Consider the following 27,867-nt stretch of genomic DNA (forward strand, 5'->3'; position numbering starts at 1 on the left):
TTATCATGTATCGTATGTTCTTATGTTATTATAAATTCCACTTAGACTACAAGATTTAAGAAAACAACTTGTCCCATACAATGGGTAAATGTTACGTTTGCTCAAACTCAACTGGTGAAGGGGTAGAAAAACAACGAAACTTAAAGTTTTAAATGCGTTTTTAGTTCTTGGTGTTTGTTATTTTGCTTTACTCAGAAATGTACATTATGTTTTGGGAGGAATTACATTAGTTTAGTTTAGTTGAACTATGATATATGATTGCCTAAATGCTAAAAGTTTTCGACTATTGTTGTTGGGGAGTAAGGAAGGGGGTTTTTGCATCTTTCTACACTTAGTCTTAGCTTTGGTATAATTAAATACTTTTTAGTTTACTTGTTCGACTTACATGCGAAAATTCAATTCTTTGGTGGCTTCAATTTGCAATTTTGTGTTGCTCAATTTACATTTCATTATCGTAATCGTAATCGTATTATATTTAGTATGTATGAACTATAACATGGCATAATTTATAGGTATTTACAATGCTTAGCTGCTAAGTATGTTTGAAATGCTCTTAAATCCCTTAACTAACTTTCAATTTTGATTTGAGTTCTCTTTGGGCTTTTGCCGTGGGCGTGAGTGTTGTTGTGTTTTAGTTTTTGGTGGTGCTCTACATGCAACCAAGACGTTAAAAGGGGCTCAGATTTTAACGTTTTGACCACCCTGAGTGGATGGGATGAGTGATGCACGATGAACCGATGAGGAGAATCGTAACTCATATCACCATGTTACTTCGTTGTTAGCTATGTGGACTCTACAAACACGTATAAATAACGAAATGAGAACTCGCTCCTCTATAACAGGTGAAAACAAAAGCAACAACGACAATGTCTACTCTACCCTTTGTTAACTACAGTTTATTAATCGTAACTTACATGGCTAGGGAAACTAACATGCAAATTTGTGCAGCATTTTTCTAAGTAATGTAAATTTATGGCTTATGTTTTCCACTTGGTTTACATTTCATTTGCTTTTTGGAAGTTTTTTGTTTCTATTTCTATTTTTATTTCGTTTTTATTTTTTGTTTTTGCTTGGGAAGAAACCTTTCGAAATACATACACTTATTTAATATACACACACTTTTAGTTACATAGTCTGCCCGGGAACAGAAGTTGAAGTCGGTAAAACGAGGAAACGAATACATTGCAAGTGGATAGAGCGTAATTGTAGTGGAAGACTTCCGCTTAAAATGTAGATAGTTTTAATTTATGTTCATTTATTCCGTCGTTTTCCGAAATTTGATTTTTTACCGCTCGATTTGATATATAGTTCATATGGATACTCGCAGACTGTACACATGTTTTCGTATCCATGAATTATCTAGCGATATTATCTGGTGGTATTTATTTTGTTTTGCTCATATTTGATCTACGCACAACTAGGTGGAACAGACATATATGAGAACATGAGTTAAAAATTTTGCTATGCATATGTCGTACGATACAATTAAATGAGTAAACGTTTCTATTTATCGGCAACTATAAATAATTTTAAATATATCTGAACTATTCGAATACCCGCCGTTTGCATTTATCTAATTTCAAAATTCAACTTTAATATATATATCTGTTAATTTATCATTAATATTTATATATATAAATATTTGTGTCTAGTTTACAATTAGCAAAAAGTTTAAGTTTTAATATTGAAATACGTTTAAGTTACTTGCGATTTGTTTGGTTTTAGTTTTTTATAATAAAATAATTTCATTAAACATTTCAGTCATTGTAATTTTTTGGTTTTGAAAGACAAGCCTCAAAACTTGAACTTAGATGGTCGCATGGCTTATCTAATGGGTAACAAATAAAGTCCTCTGAAGACAGGCATTGGATTTGCTTAGTTTTGGGCGGTATTTTCAGGAAAACAAAAAGGGAGGAAAAAGCGTCAAGCATACGACCCGTTGAACCGAACCAACAACCAACCGAACCAACTCAACTTTTCCAATTAATCAACGGGGGGCGCATTTTAATGGCCGCTGTAGCTGTCGTCATTGCCTCATAAATATTCATGCTGTCAATGCGCATAAATACCTAAGTGCATATTTATGGTCCAACATTTGTCGTTATGAGTTTTACATTTATGGCTTTTATACTTTATTAATTAATATGCAGGCCAGCAAGCGGCATTTTTGTGATTCATGCGCCTGCAGCCTAATGGTCACGATAATTGCTCCAAGAGCGTTTCAAAAATATATGTATATCACAGACCCTCGAAAATTCCGGTCGCCGACGAAGCGTTCAAGCGATTTTGGCAACAATGCAATTCCCTGTTTGCACATTTCACGTGTTTATCATGTGGGTGGATCGTAAACGAAAGTGAACGCCGTTTTATTGATGGCTTTGATGCTTTTATGCGAATTTATTTAAGTGTGGCCATTTATTTGCTATTATTGTAATTTTGAATAGCGGATTTAGGCAAAGGTTACGCATAAATAAACATTTCTCTTCATGATAGACAGTAATTTCCAAAAAATGCAACTAAATATTTACCATCAGTTGCAAAATACTCTGAAAATGCCGCAACCGCAAACAGGCATGCATTTAAAGTACCTTATCCTTGCCTATCCGATTTTCTATAAATACCTCTGAAATTTGCCAAGTTAATCAGGCATTAAATTGGCTTATGGCATATATTGCATAGCGCCGAAATAGATGTTGACAGAAATGCAAATTCTAATTACGCATTTTACGCTATAAATAATTAAATTTCACAAACGAATTTGTGGCCTCTGGCACTCGGAATTAAAATGTAAAAAAAAAAAACACAAGTGAAACAATAACACTACAGTAATCTAAAATGTTTTTGTGTTATTATTGCAAATGCTTAACGCTAATTTTTGTTATTTACTTGAATTAAGACCACTCCCTTGTTGACTCGAAACAATTAAGGCAAACAAAGCAACAAAAATTGCATTCCAAAGCTCATAATTCAATTATGGGAATTTATTTAAATAGCACCGAATTATTCAACATGCTTTTTCCCCCATTTTTATGCGCTTTATTTGTTTTTTGTTTGTCTACTCTTGTAATGATAAATTTTAAATTGTTGTCAAGCATTTAATTTATGGTGATTGCTAATTGCGACGTTAACTGCATTTTTATTAATGGTCTCTAGTAAATTCAACTTAGCGGTTCCCCCAAAAAATTTAGACAGCACAAAGGACGACTTTGCGTTTTGGTCGGATGGTCTAAAATGCCTGGCAGCTTTTTACGCTTTAAGTGAAAATGACTTTCAGTGTGCTGGCGAAACAATGCCATTCGTGGAATGCCGTTCGACACTCATCTGGCTGTCGTACCTAAGTGCAGTTAAGTGCTGTGTGTGTATGGCCTGTATTTGTGTTTACATTGAAGAAAATATGTAGTCAAAAAATTGTACTTTACAAATTATTTTAAAATATAAATTCCTAGATAACTTAAAATTCTACATAAATTAATTGATCATACATTTATAATATTCACAAAAATATAAGTTCTAAGTTCCAATTTTACATCCCTAATAACCCTTCTAGTTGGAAAATCTTTCGAAAAATTGCAATTTAGATTAGAAAATTCAAAGGAATTTTTACAAAAATGTTTCCTAAAATTTGTACAACTCTCTGTGTACGTCGCGCATTTTAATGTGCCTGCTGCACCACCTGCAGCACCACCACCACTCGCTTTTCCCTTGCTGTCGATTTCAATTGTTTTCGATTTCGCTTTGTGCACGACGGTCCTTTTTTTTGTTCTACCATTTAGCTTGTTGTTGTAGCTGTTATTGTTGGACTTTCTGTCGTTGTTCAAATTGTCATTTGAGTGCAGTTGTTGTACACACATTGCTGACAATGCCAAAACGTTCAGCAGGATGCTGTGTGATCCATAAAAAATGCAGGCACCGAAAGCCTTCGGTGTTTGTCTTTCAACACCATCAAAGTTCCTGCGTCGATTTCCATTTATTCAAATGGAACACATCCCTGAGCACAGCCTGAGCACATGGTCGATCTCGGTCACATTATTTATGCGTTCTTCAGCAATTTTAAGAGGTCTTCGGCAACCACAAGCACTTAGCCTATGGCCAAAACTATAAATCTGATCAATCTTCGGCTCGGCAGACATGTGTTGAAAGGTCGGACGATGCTAAGAGCTGCCATAAATATTTGGTGTCATAAAACAAGGTGATAACAGATGGTATATTGAAGACTAAAGATTGCTCTAAGCAGATTACAATTTGCTGGGCGTGGCCAATAGTGGTCACAGGTGGCTCGCAGATTTAGTTGCACCTTGCCACAAAGTGTCCAAAAAATATGAGAGACAAAGCCATCACACAGGAAGTAAAATAAATTGCACGTAAAATTTATGCATAGACTGTCGGCCTGACGGTCCGTGTTTGTATGGGTTCTGGGCCGAACTACGTATATATTTTTCCTTTGGCATTTTTTGGCTTTGGCCAGCAAAACAAGCCCAACCAGTCAAACGAAATGGAGAGCCATTCTGGGCCACATGCCAAAAACAGAGTCTGTCTGTCCGCCCCCCTCTCCCCGGCCGCTCATCTGTCTCCATCTTCGTCTAACTCGGTGTCATTGTAGCGTTTCAGTGACGACTGTCCGTCCCTTTGACTGACTGAATGACTGACTGAATGACTGACTGAATGACTGACTGAATGCCTGACTGACTGGGTGACGGGCTGTCTATTCCACTCGGCCGGGCGCATGCATTTGCTGATGCATAGCCAAAAACTAAAGTGGGAAATGGTGGAGAAAATGGTGAAAGGTGCACGACAAAAAATAATGTCTCAAATTGTATATGTAAAATTAAACACACAAGTAAAATTTTTTAGATAAACTAAAATAACAATTAATTGTAATGCCTGCTTTTGGAAAATTAAAATATTGAATTGATCTTTATCCTCAATACAAAATATGTTTTTTTACCAAGTATTAAATGTTTTAAAAAAAGTTTTAATGCTAGAATAGAATAAATATTTTTAATGCCTGCTAATGGAAAACTTAAATATTTAATTGATCTTTATCTTCACTACAAAAAAGCTGGGTTAAATAAACATAAAAATGCTATTTTACTGGGTATTAAATGTATTTGTTGGAGCTTTAACAGCACCCTGTCAACATATAAGTCAAATCACAACTTTAATCGATTACTCTAACAAGATTCCAAAAAAACTTAGTAAATGCCGTTAGTCAGGTACATCGAAAACTTGAGTTTTAAGTTTAAATGTTTTACCTATATTGAAAAGATAATTATTTAGGAATTGTTTATACAAATTAGTGCCAAAATATAATAACATTTTACTAAATCACAAAGTGACTAAGAGATTTCTAAGTGTAGAAGCCAACCATTAGTATTTGCATCTATCTGTGCCCATTAGGCATTGGTTCCCATACATTTGGTTTATTTTTTCAGGGCTCCCACTTTCTGTGTCGCTGAGTGAAATATCTTTGAGCGAATGCATAAAGCTGCGGCTGTCGCTGTTTCTGTTTCTGTTCCCATTGCTGTGTGCTCTGCTCACTTCGTTACGCCAAATTGTGCGGCCGTTGTGCTAGACTATAGTTACATTTATGTGTACATGGAATTATTGATTTGGCCGCCAGCCAAATGCAGCTCGCAATCGCAGGCGCCCTGACGCTGAGAGTTTCGCTGAAGTAGTGGAAGTGGATAAGCGGTTGCCAAAAATATTAAAAAGAAATTAAATTAATTTGCTGCCAACATTCTGCAACTGCAACGCACACTTGTTGACCTCGATTGTGATGGCCAACGCACAACAATGGTGGTCTAGTGGCCCGAGGGGATCACGGGTTAGGGTTACCTGACTCCTGACACACTTGCAGACTGCACTGAAGTTCGGCATTGGCAATGCAGCCGCAAATGGAAATTTGCGAAATTATTTCAAGTTGAATGGCCATAGACGTCGCAGGCGGACACATCCATTCAGGGAGCATAATAGATGTTTGCCCAGCTCAAATTCTTGTTTGCACAGCTCATGCATTTCTATGAGCTCGTCGAGTGTGAAAAGTGTGTGGGCGGCGTTGGGGTTCAGCGGGCTAAGGGGTGGCCTCTGGGATTGGGGTCTCTGGGTTCTGGGTTCTGGGCTCAAGGGTGCTCGAGAAACCAAACGAAACGAAACCAAAATGCGTAAATTGAAATTGAGAGATTCCATCAAATTCACAGCCGTTCATTGCTTTTGAAATGAGCTACAATGTTCGTTACTTTTTTCTACAAACAAAAAATTCAAAGAAAGCTGGGGAAAAGGGTTTAGCGAATGGGTGTGGCTAGAGTTGCAAAACGATCGATTGTCAGTACTGTCGATTATTTCGATAGCAGGAGCTAACGGGCAAACGGAGTATGTCGATTAATTCGATAGCAGGAACTATCGATATTATAGTTCGTATTTTTAAAATCAAAGTTAAAAAATATTGTTATTACTATTTTTTTTTTTAGATAAGATGAGTAACAGATTGACAGTGCTGTCGATTGTTTTGCAGCTCTGGGGAGTGGGAATGGGATCTGGGAGGGGAGGCCTATGGCATAACCAAAACGAAGCAAATCTAACGCCTGTAGTGCTGATACATGCCATGACCATAGCCCATGGGTGTGCTGCCCATGGCACGTTCGGTTGCCTTCTCGATGCTGGCGTAAACGCACCTGTAACAGCACACGTAGGCCAAACATCACTTGAACAGGATGCGCCGGAAGGCGCGTCGGAAGTCCTTGTTGAAGATGGTGTAGATGGCCGGATTGAGGGCCGAGTTCATGTAGCCCAGCCAAAAGGCGACGGCGAAGGCCGACTCCGGTATGTTGCAGTGGCTGCTACATGCCGGCACCAGGATGTACAGGAAGAAGAACGGCAGCCAGCAAGCGATGAAGCTGCCCATGATCAGGCCCAGGATCAGGGTGGCCCGCTTCTCCTTCTTCCGCGCAATCCTCCGCTTCTCCTTCTCCGGATCCCGTGGCTTTGGCGTCTTCGGTATGGCCGGCTCCAGTTCCGCCTTCACCACATGCTGATGCTGCTGCTGCTGCTGTTGTTGCTGTTGATGTTGGTTTTTGGCGGCCGCTGCAGCGGGCTGCTGGTTTTTGGCCGCCGCTTTGGCCTCGTTGCGACGCTGCTGGTTATTTGACTTCCGCCCGAAGATCGGCTGGCAAAGGCGAAACTTGAGCGGCTTGACCACGGCACAGCGACTGACCACGCCCGAATCGCTGCTGGATGGATCGAATTCACTCACCATGTCCGTGTCCACGCCCACGGATAAGGCCCGACACCGTCCGGCGATCGGCGAGACGCGCAGCTCGTTGCCGCCCGTCTGCAGTCCCCCTGTCGCCGCCCCTGCACTCCCATTGCCCCCGGCGCCACCGGGTGCTGTGCCGCCGTCCATGGCCACGCTGCCGTTGTTGTTGTTCAGCGCATTGATGGAGTTGTTGCTGCCCATCGAGGGGGGCACGGGCACATTGAGGCCCACCCGACCGGTGGCTATCGTGCTCACCTGCAGCGTCTCCTTGGGCGAGGTGGGTGGTAATCCTCCACCTCCTCCTCCTCCTCCTCCACCATTCCCGCTGCTCACCACGGTGACCGCATTCGAGCCCGACCCATTGGGATTGGCGTAGGCCAGCACCGTTTGGGCGGCCACCGCCTCCAGCTCCCCCGCCTCCGATGTGGAGATGTCCGAGGCCAGGTCCATGGTCACCGTGGGAATCTGCATCGGCAGGCTGGCGCTGTTCGGTGGTGTCTCGATGGTGGCTATCTGGCGCTGCTGGTGCAGCTGCAGAGCGGACGCGCCGCTGGAGGAGGGCATCGGTATTGTTCCTTTCTTGGCGGTGGTGAAGCTTGTTACCTGCAGCGAAAAGATCAAGGAACAACCATTAGTTCCCAAAAGGACACAAGTGGCAAGCTAAAATTCTAAAGAAAATATTTTACTATAATAACTCTAGATAAATAAAGTATAATCGGGGATTATATCTTTAGTAATCTTTAAAACAATATATTGTCACTGATAAACACCAAAAAAAAGTTTAATGATCTCAATTTTGACATGTGTGGGTTATTTGAGAAATTAATAATGTTTGTAGTTATAGTTTCTGAATTTATTTTATGATGATTTTAGTGATACAACACCAAGAGAAAGAAATAATTTCAAGATGAAAATATTTGGATTTGCCATGTTTTTCTCTGGGTGTATAATAAGTGTTTCGACTGATTTACATTTTTTGTATTTTATTTTGTGAATAATTAAAGAAAAACGGTTTTTCCAATTTTGATTTCATTCAATAAAAGGCTTACAAATATTTAGATATTTAAGCTTTAAGTGAATAGAATTCCTCACCTAATTTTTATTTTGCCACTGCTGTAGGCACACAGCCTCTCAGTTCTCAAGGCTATGTATGATTAACAATCTCACATGCTCGGGCATTGCAAATTAGGTTGCAGATTCGCATCCGTGCAACTGCAGTCGAGAGCAGGGACAGATGGCCCAACACTTGCTACAACAGTTTTCCATTTCGAAAATCCTGTTTAAGCCAACAGCCGGCAGAAACGCGCCCGAGCGCGCGGATTACACAAACATGGAGCGAGGGCTGTTGCCTTTGGATGCAGCGCTGGGAGGGGCTGTGCATATTCAATGCTCGAAAAGCAGCAACAATTACCCCGGGCAATTAACAGAGACACAGAGCGTCCCAACGAAAATGAAAATAAAATATGGGGTGTGGCAGAAATCGAAAGTTGGGATACCCTCTAATTTGTTTTGTTTAGTAGAAGTTCAAAAAATCACTCGTGTTCGGCACTTAAAGTAAACAAGCAATTGTTGGCCTAGTCCGCGGAATCTATTTAAATATCTTAGAAAATCTTACAACAAATTTTTGTTATGTAAAACCATACGCATACTGTTTTAAAATAGGTTGAAAACAAAAGCGGCTCAAATAATAAATAATAATAAATTAAATAAAATAAAATAATAATAATTTTTATATTCCTCAACAAATTTAAGATGTTTAATAACCAACTTACTACGATTAGGTTTATTTTGTTCTTAGCCAAATTTGAAAATTTAAAACCTATTTAAACCTGCCGAAAGGAATCACACTCAAAAATTGCTTAATACATTTTTTTTAAGTGAAGTATTTCCCTTTGACATTTACTCATGTCTTTTCTTTTGCACTTTTCTGTACCGAGATATCATACCCTGGTAATGGGTGTAACACAATGCTCTGGGCAAATCGCGTTGTCAGCATATGTGTGAAAATCTTCCTTCTGTTTTCCCTGCTTTCAGTTTTTCCTCTGCTACCGTTGTCTCTGCTTGTTTTTCCTCCACCGCCGTCCCTCCGAAAACCCTGTTGGTTAATCGCTCGTTTGGGCCGCTGCTCTTGAATTTGTTTGCACAAAATGGTCGAGAAGTGTCGCTGATATTGCCAGCACTGTCCAGTCGGTAATGTTTTTCACCTCCCATTGGCCTTCCTTTCTTTTTTTGTTAGCTGTGTGCACTGCGCATACAGTTAATTGAAAATGCAAATTGCGTATGAATTGGACAGAAAGCGCATTGGCACTCGTTGCGGCAGGTAATTGACGATCATTAGAGACTTTTCACTCAATCAGTGGATTTGGGGTGGAGTTTCGATTAAATTTTCAGCGATAATTTTCGAATAAAGGCCGTTAAGAGCGGGTGTGGAGTCAGCAAATGCCATTGCATTGAATGGCCCTGCATAATGGGCCTGCTAACGTGGCCAACTGGTGCAGCGGCCAAAATTGCAACGTTGCCGAAAGCTGCAATTCCTGGTGGCCCTAGCAGGTGTTATGAGAGAACGGGTTAAGTCCAACACGTTGCCCACAAGTTGTTGATGGGAAATTGAAGTGAAGCATGTGCGCTCAATTTGCAGCTTCCTGGGCTAATGCACAATTACTTTTGGCCAAAACGGGGGAAAAGGTGTGCGAATATTACACATACGCCGCATATGCCACAGTCGGTTAGAAGAATTACATTTGTCCATTGAATCGTAAAAATTCCCATTGCCATCATGCCTGACACATTTTGCGGCCAACCGCATTATGGCCCCCAAAAGTGTGAGATGGCCCGAAGTGTTCGATTGGGGAGAGCTTTCGTCAGAGTTCATTAGGCACATGTATGCACATTTGGTCGGGTCAAAATTCATAAATAATCACCAGTCCTTTCACACTCACACTCACCTGTTCGTTGTTTGTTTTGCGGGGATGCTTTTTAATGCCTCTCCTCGCCCGCGCCTTGGCGGCAAAGTAAATTCGTATGTACACAAAGACCATAATGCAGCTGGGTATGTAGAAGGAGCCCAGTGCCGAGTACAGCACGTAGCCAATGTCCTCGCTCAGCTGCAACAGAAAAGGGTGAAGGTTAGACATTATCAGCATGGGTTAAATGGGTTTGCTCAAATGGGTGCCAAAGGTTGTGTCAGTCAGGTCGAATGTCATGTCAAAGGTTTCGGAGAGTAAGTTAATAAGTTAATACACTCTAGACATCAAATAAAAGTTACAGCAGACCGAACAATGGTATTGTAAATAAATTTATTAGTTTTAGAATGCCTCCTCAACTTTGGAAAACAACTTATTTTATTCGAACTATTCAGAAAACATATTTTTTATTTATACATTTAAAAAAATATTATTATTTTGAAATATTCCCAAAATTGACTTATTCTTTTTAATTTGATTTACTTTTAAAATGTTTTTATAATTAGGCTTGTTCTTATCAAATTTATAGTTCATAGATGTATTTATAGCTATAATTAAGAAATCAAACCTTTAGCCAAGAAATGTTAATTCTTGTTCCTAACAAATTTAAAGTTCACTTATGTATTTTACCCTTGAATTTTTAACTATGTTAAAAAAAAATCTATCCTACACTTAAGTTATGTTTCAATTTATGCCAACAATTTTTCTCGAGGTAAATTAATCTTTATTGACTTTTATAGAAACTATTGATTACACTTTATTCTATAGTCTTAATTAAACTTTGCCCTATCTGCCATCACCTAGAAAGTTTACTGCCGCATTCAATGAATCCCTTGAGTTTGACTCGTCGTCAACAAAGGATCTTATGGGCATTAACTTTAGCAAGTTACCTCAACTATCGCTTGGCAGATTAAATTTACGACGTAACATCCGCCTTGACTCCGCCTTTCCTTCGTAATTTTTATCCTTTTAGCTCGGCTTGTTGCTCTCGGCCATATTTTCAAGCTTGATAGTGGAATAGTGGGGTCATTGAGTGCATTAGGCTGATTTACTGAAAAATGCATTTTGCCTGGCCCAAAAGGTTTTTGTCTGATGCTGCCTCCGTCGTCAATTCTCCGCTCCAGGTTCGCCTTTTTGGAGCATTTATGTGAAAAATGCAAAGTGCATGAAATTTCATAACGCTAAATGAAGTAAAAGTATTAGATTACCGCACAGCACAAAAGGTTTCTTCTTTCACCTAGCAGCGAAAAGTTTTCGAGGCTAAATTGTGTGGCACATTTTCTGGCGCTTGCAATTGCATTTTATTAAAGCTGGCGGAATTAAATCGTCTCATACTTTCTGCTCCCCCGAGAGCTGGCCGCCCAACTCTCTTCGCAAAAATTATGCAAATTAAGTGTTTTGATGAAAGGCATTCGAAAAAGTGCACTTGACAGCAGAAGGAGGAGGTTGAGAAGGGATTGCCCGAGCAGCTTTGCCCTTTTGAGTTTGCTGTTCGTGTTGTTCGCCGGCGAGTGGCGTGTATAATGAAAAGCTTTTGTCCCGTTGTTACTGCCGCTGCTTGTAGCTCACCTCAATCCTCACTATTCAGCACTCCTGAAAAAATGCATAATTCTACACTGAGGGAAAGTGCTTTAAGTAGTGAAATATTTTAAGCTACTTTTGATTTGTCTTGCCTTCAAAATGTGTGCCATCAAACTTTGAACCGCCTAAGTCTTCTGGTTTTAAGATTGTTTTGTTTGTTAATTGGAGGATTACCTTGTTGTCTCCAAAACTTTTCACGATCACATTTAACTGAAATTTGCTAAACAACTACGCCTTAATAACAAAAATCAAGTTTTGCAATGGTCATGTCTTAATTAAAATGCAATAATTTAAAAATCTGTTGTGTAGGCATTTTAATTCCCCAGACGTATCTTTGTCTTCAAAATTTACTACACTTTGGCACAGAAAACTTGGAAGAGCCTTAAAATTGTCACGAACTGCTAGTAAGCTGCGTTATTCGTAAAATAGAATACCATAAGACATGCAACATTTATTTTCCCTGGGCGTCAAATAATGAAGGGCCTCCAAAAAAATATACATAAAGCAATCAAAAGTGTTTAATTTAGGTGATTTGTAAAGGGCAAAAAGTTTAATATTTTACAAATACTTTTTAATTTAAGTTGAAAAATAATGAAAAGAAAACGTTGTTTTTTTTAAATGCAATTTTGACCTTAATACTGGTCTTTTTTGAAGCCACTGTGACATACGCAACAAATATAAGTCTGTACTTGTGGGTTAGGATTTTATTAAATGAAACAAAATAAAAAAAATAAATTCACCCATTATTTCTTCAAAACGTAGCAGCAATATATAATATATTTTACTCTGTAACTTATAATGATTTGTTATTTGCTATGTGATTTAATATTTGATTAAGCTGTTTTCCACTTATCATAGTAAATTCACCCTTTTATAGCGCAGTGCCGGAAATCTGTGCCCGACATCAGCTGCGCAACTAGAGCTGCCTCCCTTTGGGGAGCTGGAGTAGCCGGTTAAGAAATCGACTAGCAATTTATAACAAATTCTTTACGGACTTTATATACGAGTATATCTGGGAAAGAAGCTCGGGCACAAACGAAATTTATTTAAGTTTTAAGCTGCTTACACTCACATACACATACGCAGGCAAATTGAATTGCCGGGAAGGGGAGCCAACTGTAAATACGAGCACATAGCTGGACTCGTGTGCAGAGGCAGCTTAAGTGCAGCCCAGTTTATCATAAGCCGCAGGCGAAGTTGCAGCAGAAACAGGCTGAGCTAGACAACTTTATCCGGCTGCCAAAGCGGAATATAAATTTGCCCGGCTCTCCCCAACCCTCCATGCACCGGGTTGTGGCAACAAAATAAGCATAAAGTATTAAGCGCTGGGTATAATGTTGCCGAAATATACATCAAGTGGTAGGTTGAGACGAGCAGGAGCAAAGCAGCAGCAGAGGCTCCAAAGAGATGAGAAACCCACCAACAGCTACTTAAGCTGGATTCTTGAATGCTGACGCTGCTGCCTGGCTGTCTCGGTTTTCAACTTATTGCCTGCCACAGAGGCAGCACGCAAACTGCACTAAAAAAAATGTTCTGGAATTTGATCAGTTATCAAATTATGCGCTCAATAATAAAATAAATGAAACTAAATAATTATTCGCCACTTTGAATATTTAGAAAGCAACGATTTTATATGTTTGGGCATCAAATTAATTCGTAATATGAAATTAAATATTAAATATGTTATATTTGTCTTTGTCGCAATGATTGCGACCTTTTAAGACTACATTTAACTGTTTAGCTCAAATAGATTTTTAATACAATCGTATTTGGTTTATCATCTATTAGATAAAAAATGTGTAAAAATATAATTTGAGTAAACATAAAACTTTAAATGTACCATTTTGGTAAATATTTACATTTTTGGGTGAAAATATAGTGATAAAATGCAATAAGTACGAATTTATTCTAATAACACTGTGCTTGTGGTTAAAATTAGTTTGTAACCTGTTTTTATAAGTGTATATATTGCAGTTGAACGAACAGAGTTTGCACTGTTGTGGCTGCTCTTGCAGCAGCATTATAAATGGTCTCATCATTTACGGTTTGCAGTTGATATATTGACAGCATTTGTCAGCACTTCACGCGGAACTGAAGCGAACTGTAATCGCACTGCCTCGAACCTCAGTTGAGTTTTCTGTTCTGGGCCAAACGAGTTTCGGTGGCATTAAGGCCAAAGTTTGCCAAAAACTTTTCTGGGTAGGCCGAAATGTTGCGCATTCGCGACGTGTGTGCACGTCGTTCAGGAAACACCTGTAGCAACAGCGGGCCAAAAGTTTTCCACACTGATAATGTTGTTGAGCCGGGCGGCGGGGAACAGTGGGGAAAAAATATTTTATTAACGCATTTGAACAAAGCTCTTAAACTGACATTTGTGCGGGCCAAGAACGTGTTGGCCAGGCAGGAAACTACTGGGCGAACAAATAAATTGTCAACTGTGCGTGACGATAACTTTGTGCTGCGGATTTAATGTAATTGAAAACTTCACTCTGTCGCTGCATTTTCCTTTAGCCCGTTTTCCGCCTTCCTTCTTCCGTTTCCCTTTAAACCATTTCCATGCACCTTCAGAGCTACAGAGCTTCAGGCCATCAATCCCTCAATCCCCAAACCCCCCCTCAATCCATCCGCAAGCTGCATTTGTGCTAATTTGCAGATTTTCAAATTGCAGAGGGCGCCTTTGTTTATTTAAAAGTTTTCCCACGCGCTCGCCGAAGAAAGAGCGTGCGAAAGCAGAGAAGGCCAAGGAAAACCAGGAGCGAGGCGAAAAAGAAAAATAATTATTCTGCAATTTTTAATTAAATGGCAATGGTAATTGTTGTTGCCGCTCCAGCTTCTGCTGCTTCTGCTGCTTCCCCTGCATTGGCGAACTTAAGCTGGCGGAAACAAAAACTCATTATGCGCCACCAAATTCGTTAGTCGAGTAGGAGCAGAAGCAGGAGCCACAGCAAGAGCAGCAAAAACAAAAGGCAACAGCTAAAAGTGTTGATGATGACAAGTGCCACAGAAGAAGGATGAAGGACGAAGGCAATGCCGAGCAAAAAAAAGAAAGGAAATAAGAAAAGTGATGAAAGGGCTGACGCAGACCGAGTGGAAACTTATCGAAATGTAAACATGGAAAAACAGGCCCAAATGAGCGTAATTAAAAATATTAAATTGCGCTCTTTCGTTTGCTCGCTTCGGCCACGTGGCGTATGAGCGATGCTTTAAAGGTATGTCAACTGCTGCGGGGGCTTATGGCCACCAATAGCTGCCAGCAATCGCAAATAATATGTAATGAAAGAAAATAAAGAAGAAATTCCGCTGTAAACTCAAAAGAATTTCAATCCGCATTGCACTGCAGAAAGTTTGCGCGCGAGCTCGCAAAAAAGAACGCAGAACAAAAAGTTGAGTCAAGCTCACAAATGTACAAACAACAAAATGTGTGTGTAAGTGCCACACTTAACAAAAAATTCTGACCCAAAAAATCACTAAAGAGAAGACAAAAGCTCTAGATATTATAATAATAAAACAAACAATAATAATAATGTAATGTTGAAGATTTTTGTTATATGCAGACAAATTAAAGGTGAAAGATAAAATATTTTCAAATAATTGCTTTCTAGAATCAGTAAAAATAATTTTATTTTTCTTCAACTGCTTTAGTTGAGTTGTTTACAATTCAAAATATAAAACTAATAAATTCACAATTGTGAATTACCAACTCGTATTTTTTGGTCATCCGAATAAATCGTTTTAATGCAAAGAAACATATACATTTGCTGTGTGCATATAAAAGGGCACTGGGATTGAGTTGGTAGTGGCTGCTGTCATCATCAGCATTGTTGTCAGTGCTTGTGCAAGTTTTTCAACAGAAATAAGCCCGGACTGCGAAGGACTGCAGGACACATTCGGACCCGCCAAGGACAGCTAGCTACGCACTGAGACAATCAATAAATCTAAAGTGCAACTACAGTTCGGGCCAAAAGAAATGTTCGCTGCATGGCCCTTGTTTCCGCCCCTTTGATAATGTTGTCAATACTTGAAAGGGGTCTCGTGCCAATAGGGCCCCCTTAATATACCCCTTCCCCACTCGTTTTACCCTCTTGTTTGTCGCTGCTCGCTGAAGCAGCCATTTTGCACAGTTTGCATAGCCAATTTGCCTGGCTGTAGTTTTTCTTTTCGCTCCTCGGCTCCGCTTTGACTTGAACTTGCACTTGCCGGCGAGTTGCACATCCTCTTGGATCTTGCATTTCAATTGACTGCATTTCGCATTGGCATTTGCCCATTGCCATTCTTTATTTTACATTAAAGTATTCACTCCGCTTTGCCAGGCAGTCGTCATCGCCAGCTGACTTTATTTGCCCTTGCCTTTTCGCATTTCCACAACTTAACGCTTGCCCGCACATGCCATAAACGTAAATCAAGTGGCTCCTTCGGTCAGAAGCTGGAGTGCCACTCAAATGGGGGATAACGACTGGGATCCGTCGACCAAGTCCTCGCGCCATTTAGCCTTCGACAATGTCTAGCACGAGTCAATTTTTTAACAATTAAAAGCTTTCGACGATGAGGGGATGGAAGGGACTTGAAAAAATGTAACACTTGGCCAAAAATTAAAATAAATAAATAAAACTTTAAAAGCCTAATTAAAACTTTGTAAAGCTAACCTTTTGTTAAACTCATGGTCAATTGATTGCCCTTGTCTTTAAATAATATATCTTTGTTCCTCACCATTTATAAAATTTGAATACAAATTTAATTTCTTCTCAAATTTAAAGATAGCTGCTTAAATAAATAACGGATATTAAAAGTGTTTTGTATGTTCAAAGAAAACCTTTCTCAAACAATATACCATTGGGTATCAGTACGCCAAAAAACTTGTTAAACTTTATTAAACGAAATTTCTTTAAAATGTGTTGATTAAGTGTTGTTTACAATAAACAACATATCTTGGAACACTCTTTGGAAATGAAGTGCATGTGCAAACAGCCCTTGGGTACAGCCATGGACGATTTCGATTTAATAAATTAATTCCGCAGCAAGAACTCTTCTCCTCGAGGGTGTTTTTTAAGCCATGAGCCATGCCGATTTGTTATTGCCGCTTAATTGCGGCTGACGGCATGCTTCATTAAACTACAATTTTTCACAATCGCCAGTCATCCGCTAAGCCATGCAAATGCATTGGCGTCCCACTAAAAAATAGGCAACAAATTCGCACGAGCGGAATGGGGCGAAAAAACATTTTTCGGAATTATGCTGCGGGCTTTTTAATTGTTGTGGCCAGTTTTATGGTTTTATTACTTGATTCCGTCCGTTCGCAGGAAGAGAGACTCGACTCGGACAGGATTTTCCCTTCCTGGTTATGCTATGTGTATCCGTTGTGAAACGGCGCTTTTATTATGCGGCCTGATATTTTTAATGGCAACCACTTTATGCTGATTGCCAGCCTGGCCTATCCGCCAGCCGCCTCAGCTTTATATTATCGTAAAAAATAAAATAGCAACCAAACAGCTCAACAACTGTTGCTCTATTGTTGTTGTTGTTGTGGTTGTCCATTGCAGCAGGATTGGGGATTTGTTGTTGCCTTTATGAATCGTCAGCTGCGGAAATTGCTTGTTGACACGCAGAGTGTGGGTGGAAAATGGAGGGTGGGCGGCGTTCTCCTGGTTGTGCCTGACCTACTCCACGGCAATTTGTTTTCTCACTTTGCCGCCTTGGTCATTTTAAGTCGTTTTCCACTTTTAATACTCTTCCAAAGGCAATTTTTGCCACTTATATTGACTTATTTTTCATTTAAATTTAATTTAAAAATAAAATATTTATGCGATTTTATAAATAAAGAATATACTTTGTTGTATACAAATCTATTAAAATTGCTATAAAATATATTTAACAGTGTTTTAAAGATTACAAAATGTATACATTTCATTGTTAAACAATTGTTTCTTTCGTACCCATCGGCAATCTATTACGTATTAAAGAGGTCGTTTCGTCAAATTTTGCTTAAATTTTGCACGACCATGGTTGCTTGTCATTTTATTTAGTTACTAAACCGATACCCGGAAGTCCAAGGATTAAGGTTTTCTTTGATCTCAGAAATTAATTAAATTAATAATAAAATATTAAACAATGTTTTTAAACGTCTGGATTATATTTTAAACTCCATTATTTTAGAGCTTTTTTTGTAAAGGGTATTCATGAATTTAGTCACGACCCTCTGCTTGCGTAATGGTTTTGCCTTTTTGTTTTTAGCCAACGCAAATTGTGATTGATGTTTGGCGCTAGATGACTATAATTATGCAACACGATTTGACTTGCGTTTTATTTAATTACCGGTTGCGGGCTCATTGTGTGGCCTAGCCAACCCTCCCCTTTGATGGCTTTATTCCCAACTGAATGGAAGGTTAGTGGCGATAAGCGAACTGTTCCGGACTGCCTATTGATTTTGTGTCATTGGTGTTTCGGTGCTCACGAAAAACAAATGAGTTGTGTAATTAATACGGGCTTTTGTCTTGCCATAATGGCAGGCACATAAATAGCACAATGAGCCCACGTTTCGGGGTGAGCCAGGGGATGTAACGCAAAATAGCAGAAAATTAATTTTCATATGGCTTTGGGGTTTCCCATGTATTGGAATGTGTGGAGTGTGTGAGTGTGTGCGTGTGGGCCTAAATGTATGCTAATATTATGCCTTTAACCACAATGTCGCATGCATTGTTAATCATCTGCAGTTGCCAGTTGTAACAAATTGTTGCCAAATGGTTGTTTGGGGCTCCGCAAACTTGTACACAAGTGCGACTAAAAACGGGCAACGGCATCGTTAATTTTAACAGTAAATTAAATAAGAGCCTTTTCGCATCGACTATAGAAGCTGCCACTAAGCCTTGATTCAAGCACAGGCAGTTAACCCACCAAAGCCATAAACACTGAAAAAGATATAGTAGTAGTCAGAAACAAAAATTGATCAGATTTTGAAAACAAGGCGTAGGAACAGAATTAGAGATGAAGGTTGAAAATGTTAAAGTTTACTATTTCAAATATATAAAATACAAAATATAAATTTATACAGAATTAGTAGTTCTTATGTTCTCTGAACATAACTTTTAAGAATTTATTTGTGAGCTTAATAAAAGATAATTATTATTTATTAAATACTCTATCCCATAATATTAGATATTTCTAAATATTTACTGTATATTTCCTTCAAATGATTTATAGTTGAAAACCGACTGTCCATATAGTTGTTTTTGTACTGCATGCCAAGCCAACTGGAAATTTTAAATGATATATACTCGTGTGGAAGCCGCTCGCTAGTGGTCTGCACTGTAACCAAAATCAAAATAAGCCGTTATGCCGAATTGTTGGCCAAATTTCCAACTGGCCAACTTAGCAGGGCCAAAAATATTTACTGTGCTCTGCCGGGCAAACAAATCTTGTTGGTTTTGCAGGCAACATGCAGTCGGAGCAGCAGCAACAACAATGTTTCACAAATTTTAACGCTTAATGGTTATTGACACACAAACAAACCAAGCCAACAGGCGAAACAGGAAACGAGGAGCCGAGGGGTCGAAGGTGATGTTTGGGGGGTGCTGAGTGGAACAAACAGCATGACACTCGTCGGCAAAAGCCGGACAAATGAACAACCGCTGTTGCAGCCATGGACAAGTTGCCGTTGGGGCTTTGGCCATGCGGTCAAACGCATGAGGCAGGACCTGCTGGAGGGGCTTAAAGGGGGTTTTGCGGGTGGTTGCCTGGAGTTGTGGGTTGGGGCCAAATACTGGGTGATTCAACCGCACTCCAATAGCCAGGAGAGCAACGATAACAACAATGCACAGCTACAACTACAAGAACGCCCAGCTCTCAACAAGCAAAACAGTTTTCCACATATCACGCAATTTCCATTGCTACGCCTGTTGGTTTCCCTCTGTCTACGGTTGTTATTTATGGTTTTAAATACTTGTATACGCATATGTTCGTATTTCTGGATTTATTGCATATTAATATGCAGTTAAGGTACGAATAACAGCACAGAAGGCTTTAAGCTTTTTAATGTGGAAAGTCTTTAAAAGTTTAATTAAAACACTGTTAATTTAACATTCGAATTAGCTTTATATTTTCTATTGTTTTGAAATGCAAATTTCAATTAAATAAAAAGTTATTTTGAATAAAAAATTTAAATTAATTCAGCGCTATTAGTTTGTCTGCAGCTGTGCACCGAGTTCAGAGCAGCTAACGTGGCGTATACGCAATGTATACCTAAAATAAAAAATAGACAATACTGATATTGATGCTCAACCAACCTGGCTCAAGTCAATCAGGTGGAATTAAAAAGTTTCTGCTTCACTAGTACACATTCCTGAATATCAATTTGATTAAGTGGAAGAAGAATTGCACATTTAAATCCTACTCGACCAGAGCTCAATAATAATGATTGTTTTCGTCGGTCAGACATTTACGGCCACTAACGGCATCAGTATTGGCGGCATTCGTTTTCATTATCCCATCGACCAGCGGAGTGGGTGTGTGTGTGTGTGCGTGAGTGCAATTTCATTAATGGCCAATTAATTGCAACTTTATTTCGCGGTCTGTCCACATTGGCAGCCAACCATTTTGTATTGCAACGGAATGTGCTCGATGCACGCAATGCCAGGCGAATGAAAAGGCAGGTGGGAAGTCAGACAGGAAGGGCATACGTTTTGTTAAGCGAAATTCCGGTAATAATTTAATTTTAATTTTATATTAATTTTAAAGCGGCGCTTCTTGGCACGAGTGCTGCTTGTGGGCAATTGCATATTCAGTGCACTTAATATTAAGCGATTGCACAAGGCTCTCTGCGTGTTTCAAAATCGTTAAACATGCGCACTCTCACACACACACTCACACACCCGCTTAAAACGAACTAAAGTTTCAACTAATTAGAACACTAATTAGCGTTATTAAAATACGGCACTGGAGGAGTCGTCAGCCGGGGCGGTAAAGCAGTGGCAAAGTCTGTGCCGCAGGGGGCGGGGCTGCCTGATCCTGATTTGGGGGCGTTGAAATAAAGAAGCGGAGCAGGACGCATGCCAGCTGCTGCACGGCTGCTTTCTGTCTGCTTTCCTTTGCCTGGGAAGCTGCCCATTAAAAGCACATTTAAGATGTTTACAAACGTGTTCTGAGACGATGCACACAACACCCCCACGCTCTCACGTTTACTTATACACGTGGGGAAAATGTTAACTAAAGTACTGGTTTTCCAAACTAAAATATCTGGCCTCAAATTGTCAATTTATTATGGCAACCTCGCTTTAGTGGCTTCTTATGTTAGATATAAATTGGCACAGTTAGAGAAATTTATATTCGTACTTTGTATTACATAGTATTGATTGGTAACTTGTATAGAATGGCTTGGTTGATGGTCGGAGAAACCTGATTTATAGTTTTCGCAAAGGAATTTAAAAATTGTATTTTAAATATACTTTTAAGATAGATGTTTAATTAAAAAAATCGTGCATATAAATATGTAGTTTTTCTTAAGGTCTTACTTTCTTTACTTCGCTAAGAAAAAGGTTGAGTAATACTACGCCCAGCCAATAAAATCATGTTACAAAACCCAACCTTATATTAATCTTAGAATATTTGAATCCTATTAGAGTTGAACTTCAGGACTTAGTCCTTTTGCAAACCTTTTTTGAAAGTGTAAAGACACGCATTCGCTGTCAGCTTTTGCACTGGCGAAACTAGAACGCTGCTGCGGAAGGAGCAACTGCTCCGGGGCGGAAACGGATGTGTGCCGGCGGAGGGACAGCGTCGAGAAAGAATGGGTCTGCGTGAAATTAGAGGCGGTACAGAATACATTTTACAACCAACATTACCGCAAAAGCCATGGCAAGAGTGGGGGTATAGGAATCTGAACAAATTTGATTGGCCCTAAATGAGGGCGAGCGAGCGGCTTCGGAGGTGGCGGCCAAATGCGAAAACTTTACTTTAATTGACAGCAAAAAGCAATTTGCCTCATTACAAGCAACACGAGCGTAATTAAATGCTGCCCTGCGGCACAAAGCTGCTCCTTTGTTCCGCTGCTGCGACCCCGATGGAATCACCACCAGCTCCTGCTCCTCCTGCTCTTTCGACTCGCCAGGATTACGGGTAAAGCTTTAAATTTCGAAGCGCTTTGACCGACAGCGCACAAAAGGGTCCAGCAGACAACAGACAACAGACGACAGACGACATGCGATTTAGTTTCTTATTTGACAGCTTTTGCTCCGTTTTATTTTGCCATTTCCCTTTTTCCGGCCGGGGAAAAGCGATGGACGAGGGGACCAACGACCGACCGGGACCTTCGGCATCTGCCGCCGTCCGCTGCAGTCGTGGCAAATGTCATTTAAAGGACAATAATGGCGGTCGTTGCTGCCGCTCCGCTCGCCCCAGTCGAGCGAAAAGTTCTTTTTTGCGCCGCTTGGCGCCGCATTTAAAGTCAAGTTAAAGTTCAAGTTACTGTGAAAATGTGCGTCAGCTGCGGATCCCGGTATCGATTTACTCAGAATGTGACATAATTATTGCTCTGTTAACACACACTCGTGCGTAGAGCGAAAGCGGAGCACGAGACTCCTTGAGGATGAAGGCGTCCCAGAAGAGCAGAACAAGTGCCGGGGAGATGTGCCAAGGCGTCATCTTTTGCGGCTGTTGGGGCACTACAAAAAAAATGTCTTACTTCCCCAGGATTGTGAGTTTGTTATATCAAGTCTTTAAAGGCTCAGATATTGTACTCCAGCTTATGCTGGTTATTTAAAAGGAATTTATTTTAAAAGGGTATTTATAATTTACATTTTTAAATCTTTCAATACACAGAAATGCTCTTAACCAATTGCTTGAATTTTTGAGGTGCTGTAACTTAAAATAACAATTATAATTTTTGTTTTCAAATAACAACCATTCAGTACTTTTTTTTTTCTTCAAAATAATTACCTAGTTTTATCGTAAACTTAATATTAAGGGTATTTTTAAGTATAATGCAAAATGTATATTTTTTTAAATATCAGAAAAATATAAATATACCAAACATTGAGTTAGTATTTTGAATACAAATTTATATATAATACAATTTAGTTCACTAATAGTTTATAATAAGCTTACAAATTTAAATGTTATATTATTACACACAAATAAAAATGATTACATTTGATTTCGTATATTGTATAACTTATACCAAAAACGATTGAAATAATTGATGTTTATTAAATTGTAAAAAATTATTTATTATTATTATTATTTTACTGTATAATATTCTTACAGTGCATGTAACATTTTTTAGAGTACGCTGCTCTACTCTACTTTATGGCAGTCGTGTGCCTCTGACTTGTCCCCACTCGGCTGGCGATTTATGTGTGTGCCGGAGGGTTGGTCAGCAGGAAAGTTTTCATTAATTGTACTCGCATGTCCGCAGAATAGAAAGAGCGCCGCCCTCTGGCTGTCGCATCCATGTAATTTAATCAAGAGATGAAGAAACTTTAAGCCATCTTTTCCTTGTGGGCCAAGCAGGCTCGGCAGAAGCGGCAGAAAGTTTTTGCCAGCCCAGCCATGCCACGCTATCGCAGAGGGGAGAGGCCAGAGTAAATATTGAAATCTACAACCTCTGACCCGCATGACAGAAGAACAACAAGGATAACAATGCCCCGCATACAAATTTGTGGGCGTTGCTGAAGAGATTTGTAAACAATATTTTGTGGCATACATTTGGGACAGCCGCTGCCCGTTTTTGTAGGCCGTATATATTGGCTGGCATCTTTTGCTCCTTGGCTCGTCTCGATTTCGGTTTCGGTTTCGCTTGCAGACGCTGCCCACTTTTTGGGGCCAGCTATTTGGTGTTCTTTTTATTGGCCTCTGTGTCTGTCTGGGCTGAAGTATTCGTTACATTGTTGCTCGTTTGGCTGGCTTTATCCACGAAGTTTGCCGGCAGGCTGAGCAGAAGGTTTAGCGGATTTGAGAATTTTTCATGAAGCGTATAATGCGAGAAAAGAGCAAACGAGATTAAATGTTCCCTCTTGCAACTCGGCCCTTTATTAACTGCCGCTTTTTTGATCTTAGGAAGTCCAAGGACCTTGACCCTTACTTGCCGCCTCCTGCGATGCAATCATGCGTGAGTATAAATATTTATGATACACATTTCTTCGGGTCCAATCAATTTTGCATTAGGCAGAAAAATATAAAAGCGAAAAACCATATTTCCAGACACACTACTGCTGAAAATCATGGCAAATGTTTCGGCATAATTTCACAAACACAAAGGCCGCCAAAAGCAAAAGAAACAAGAGACAGAAATGCGTCGCTAACACAGAAATTTATTACAACTGTCAAACCAGCAGATACTTTTCTGATGGCATGGGAGGTGTATTTCGCCATCGACAGGCGGCGATTGCTCGCTTTTATTTTATTTGGTTGGCCGACGTTCGTGATTGCTTTGCAGTTTTCAGAAATGCCATGTGTCCTAGTCCTATGCGTAGTTATGTCTGATCATAAAATCAATATGCGCATACTAAAATTTTATTTCTTTACAATTTGTGTACGAATTTGTGAGCCACATCCACCCTGCCTCGCGGCCGCCCGTGGGTTTACGATTTTCCGCAATGCCTTCTGCTGATTTTTTTTTTGTTTCGCCGCCAGATCCTTTTGTTTTTTGTATTTTGCTTATGTTGTTTTGTAGTACATTTAATTCATGCCATCGAGGACCTCGCTGGCTGGCAGGGTGCACATGCTTTGTCCATTCCGGGGGAAATGGCAAACGTTGTTTTGACATATTTTTCTCGTTTATGTGTCCCTTGATCCGCTGGGTGTTGCTCCTCTTGCTTTTATTTTTTCTTCTAGTATGTATTTTTGTTTTTATTATTTCGCTTTGCTCTGCTGCCCCTGCTGGCATTCCCACACGGCGTATGCTTGATAATTGCTTTGGCATTTGGCAACGCCCTGGCCACGGTAAATGACTGGTGAGTATTTGCTTGCTGGCTGGCTTCCTAATTGTGTTTGCCTAACGCTCCACAAACGAGCAGGAGAGGGCGAATGCTAAGACGATGATTCCATGTAAGCCACTCCATTATGTCATTTGAGGCATTCAATACAAATTGGTAATATCTCATTTATTCCCATTTTGGTCTTGTCGTCATACACATTCGTTCGCCCGCACACGGATCTAGATAAATGGCGGGCTGGAGGGTTGGAGGGTTGGCAAGGTGGTTGGGACATATATCCTTCTGCACACAAGTGCGTACGTGGGTGCTTCTGCTGACCATGCAGGCAAACAAGCAAAACAAACAAATAACAAACGGCCAACGAAAAAGCAGAGACAGACACTCGTTCACTGTCATTGCGCTGGTGAGTGACCAAATGTCAAATATACAATGGCACACACTTATTTCATTTCCAGATTTATGGTGGGAACCGCAAGTGTCGATCCAGCTATCGCATTCGACCTCAAACAGGGCACGGAGAAAAAATATTGGCACCTCTAATTGATTAAACTTTTTAAGTCTTGCTAAACGTCATGTTATTCAAAAGTTATCAGAAACCAGCTTATAGTCCTGGATTTTTTATTTCTATGCTTAAATCTTTATTGTATTTAACTGGAATATTTATAGAAAGCATATTTATGCTGTCAGCAGTTTATAATCTACCATTGAGACTTTTGTAATTTATTTGCTTGACAATTAATCATTTCGTATCTCTAGTTGGCAAATCTTTTTGAGCAATTATATGAACTAAAAATTTATGTTTTTCCCAAAACAAACTTAAGGCAATTTTTGGCTTAGCGTATAAGTGAAATGTCCTGCTCGGTGACTCCTTGACTAACCAATGCACAGTAACAGCAATTTCCGTTGACGCCAAGCGTCGGTGTCGTTTCTTTTGCCCTTCAAACTCTGTTCCCTTGTCCTTCTATATGTATTCGTTTTTTCAGCATTCTTGTGCTGCTCCAGATGCGCTATATTCCCAACTTGGGGCTCAGATTCAGTTTCAGGTTCAACTCGACATCACTTCAGCTGCACTCGCGCAACATGTCAACAGATTGCGAATGTTTGCTGCATTTTCCGTTTGATTGCTCGCCGCAATTCCCCTTCCCTTGCTCTGTGTTTTCCCCAACAAACAAATGACAAACAGGGTCGAAAGCAAAGACCGCATACAATGTTATATGCTCGCCTGCGGTATGTGAGGCAGTGGCGGATTCAAAAAAGGGGCCTTTGCAGGGGTTTCGAAACCACCCCTACCTATTGTTTTCGAATTATAAGAATCTATGGAAATTAATTTTATTTATTATTTCCTGTATTTTTACAATAAAATAGTCACAAATGTTTATAAGTTTATAGAATTTTAAAAGAGTGCTATTTTTTATATAGTTGTTTAAAAAAAAGCACTGTAGTTAGAAATATAGATTAATAGATTATAGATGAATTAAAGGGTATAGTATTTTGTGGGCAGATATGTATACAACATACAATTGAAATATTTTTATTTTAAACAAAACCTAGAATAAACAATTGTATGAAAATACTTTTTTAAAAAAGAAAGGACAATTACTAATTGGAAACGAATCCAACAATGTTTTTATCCAACTCTATTGTTGGCTCTCAGTTCATTGTATTTTTCTGAATTTTACGGAAATAACTATTGATTCTTTAGGTTGAAAAAAACACTATAAAAATGCTGTATCCCCCGAAAAAAAACGTTCGACAACCGCCTCTGGTGCGGCGCGAGATGATGCAATGCCCCATCGACATATACTTCTTTGTGCTTTCATCAATTTCGAGTCGCAGTCTTTGCCCGTATTTGTGGCTTCAATTACTCGCAGCGAGCATGGATTCTACGCACGTATTCCCGCTCGCTGTTTATGTCCGTGTAAAGAGTTTAACATGTGCTTGGCTGCTCGTGTCCTGCCACAGCCCAAAACGCATATTTCTTGCTTTTGCGGCAGCACGTACACAATCCAGTTATAATATATAACTACAAATGGAATTTATCTCTCCATCCAGCATCCCTGCTTTCTGCTCTCCGCTTCTGTGTGCTGGGGCCCAAATTATTGACATGTTTGGCTGCTGCAAACTAAAATTTCTGCGGGCGTTTTTGTAATTGCCTTTTCCTATGTGTTTGCGACTGAGTTTTGATCCAGTCACGCAGTTTCGGTAATTTGGTTATGCTAATGAGAGGGATGATGATTTCGGATCAGTTGGTCTACTTTTAATTGGCAACAGAATATGTGAGAGGACATATTTTTAAATTCAAAAACAGTTTTTACTTATGGCCTTTAATTATGTATTTTAATTTTAATGCATTGTCTTATATATTCATGAAATTTTAAAATATCTAACCAAAAGATAAATCATGTTGCATTTATGCATTTAGCCAGTGTGATTTATGAAATTGCGTTAAAAAGTTGGGTCACTTTTTAGTAATGTGTTTGATGAAATGAAAGCAAAACTAGTCAGTGGATTTAGTTGGCAAACGTTAGCGCCATTAAACTAAACACACGGAAGCTTTGCTTAAATCCCCTGCAGCTTCTGCACCGTTAGACGCCATTGGCCCCGCTAAAAGTGTCATAAAACGTGTCCATAAATAAATTCGACTGGCTGGCCAACTGACTGACGCTCGTCAGTAGACTCCTCGTGCATGTTGCCGGCTTATAACTAAACGGCTTACACGGAAATGGTTCTGGTGTCGGTTCTGGGCCCTGGATTAGGCACTAAGGTGGAGAGGACTTAATTTCCAGGCTAGATGAGCGGCCTGGTCTGATTAAAGTGGTTTTACCGAGCCACGTAAATAAATAACAGAGGGTGGAAAAATATTAAGAGAATTGAGGTTGTGGCTGGGATTTTGCTGAGGCGAAAGTCAAATTGAAACTCGGTATGGTTTGCTGCGGCTGGCACAAACATGGGCCAGCTATAAATTATGATCACAGCTAAACTTTATGCCACACATGCCCACACTCACACACATGTGGCCGTGGCCGGCTGAATATTTTATGCTAACACCCAAACCACAGGACCGACTCAACCCCAACTCAGATCTCATGAAGTGAACATAAAACATGCAAATTAAAAGGTCCAAACACGTCGTCGTCCTGCGAGCTGTTTG

General features: G+C 39.7%; 1 protein-coding gene across 2 annotated transcripts in view; it reads right to left on the minus strand.

Moving 5' to 3' along the window:
* Positions 1 to 1,254: 1,254 nt before the first annotated feature.
* Positions 1,255 to 27,867, minus strand: part of LOC128252351 (alpha-2C adrenergic receptor) — a 57,440-nt gene continuing 30,827 nt past the window's right edge. The window contains exons 2-4 of one of the 2 annotated variants that reach the window (XM_052980018.1): positions 10,198 to 10,356; positions 7,250 to 7,855; positions 1,255 to 7,162 (exon numbers count right to left, since the gene is read on the minus strand). In XM_052980018.1, coding sequence (XP_052835978.1) covers positions 6,698 to 7,162; positions 7,250 to 7,855; positions 10,198 to 10,356 — 1,230 coding nt within the window. In that variant the 3' untranslated portion in view covers positions 1,255 to 6,697. Of the gene's footprint in view, positions 7,856 to 10,197; positions 10,357 to 27,867 lie in introns of both variants that reach the window. The other variant, XM_052980010.1, reaches the window with a different exon arrangement.

Source organism: Drosophila gunungcola, chromosome 3R, assembly GCF_025200985.1.
Source record: "Drosophila gunungcola strain Sukarami chromosome 3R, Dgunungcola_SK_2, whole genome shotgun sequence".
Classification (NCBI taxonomy): Eukaryota; Metazoa; Arthropoda; class Insecta; order Diptera; family Drosophilidae; genus Drosophila; species Drosophila gunungcola.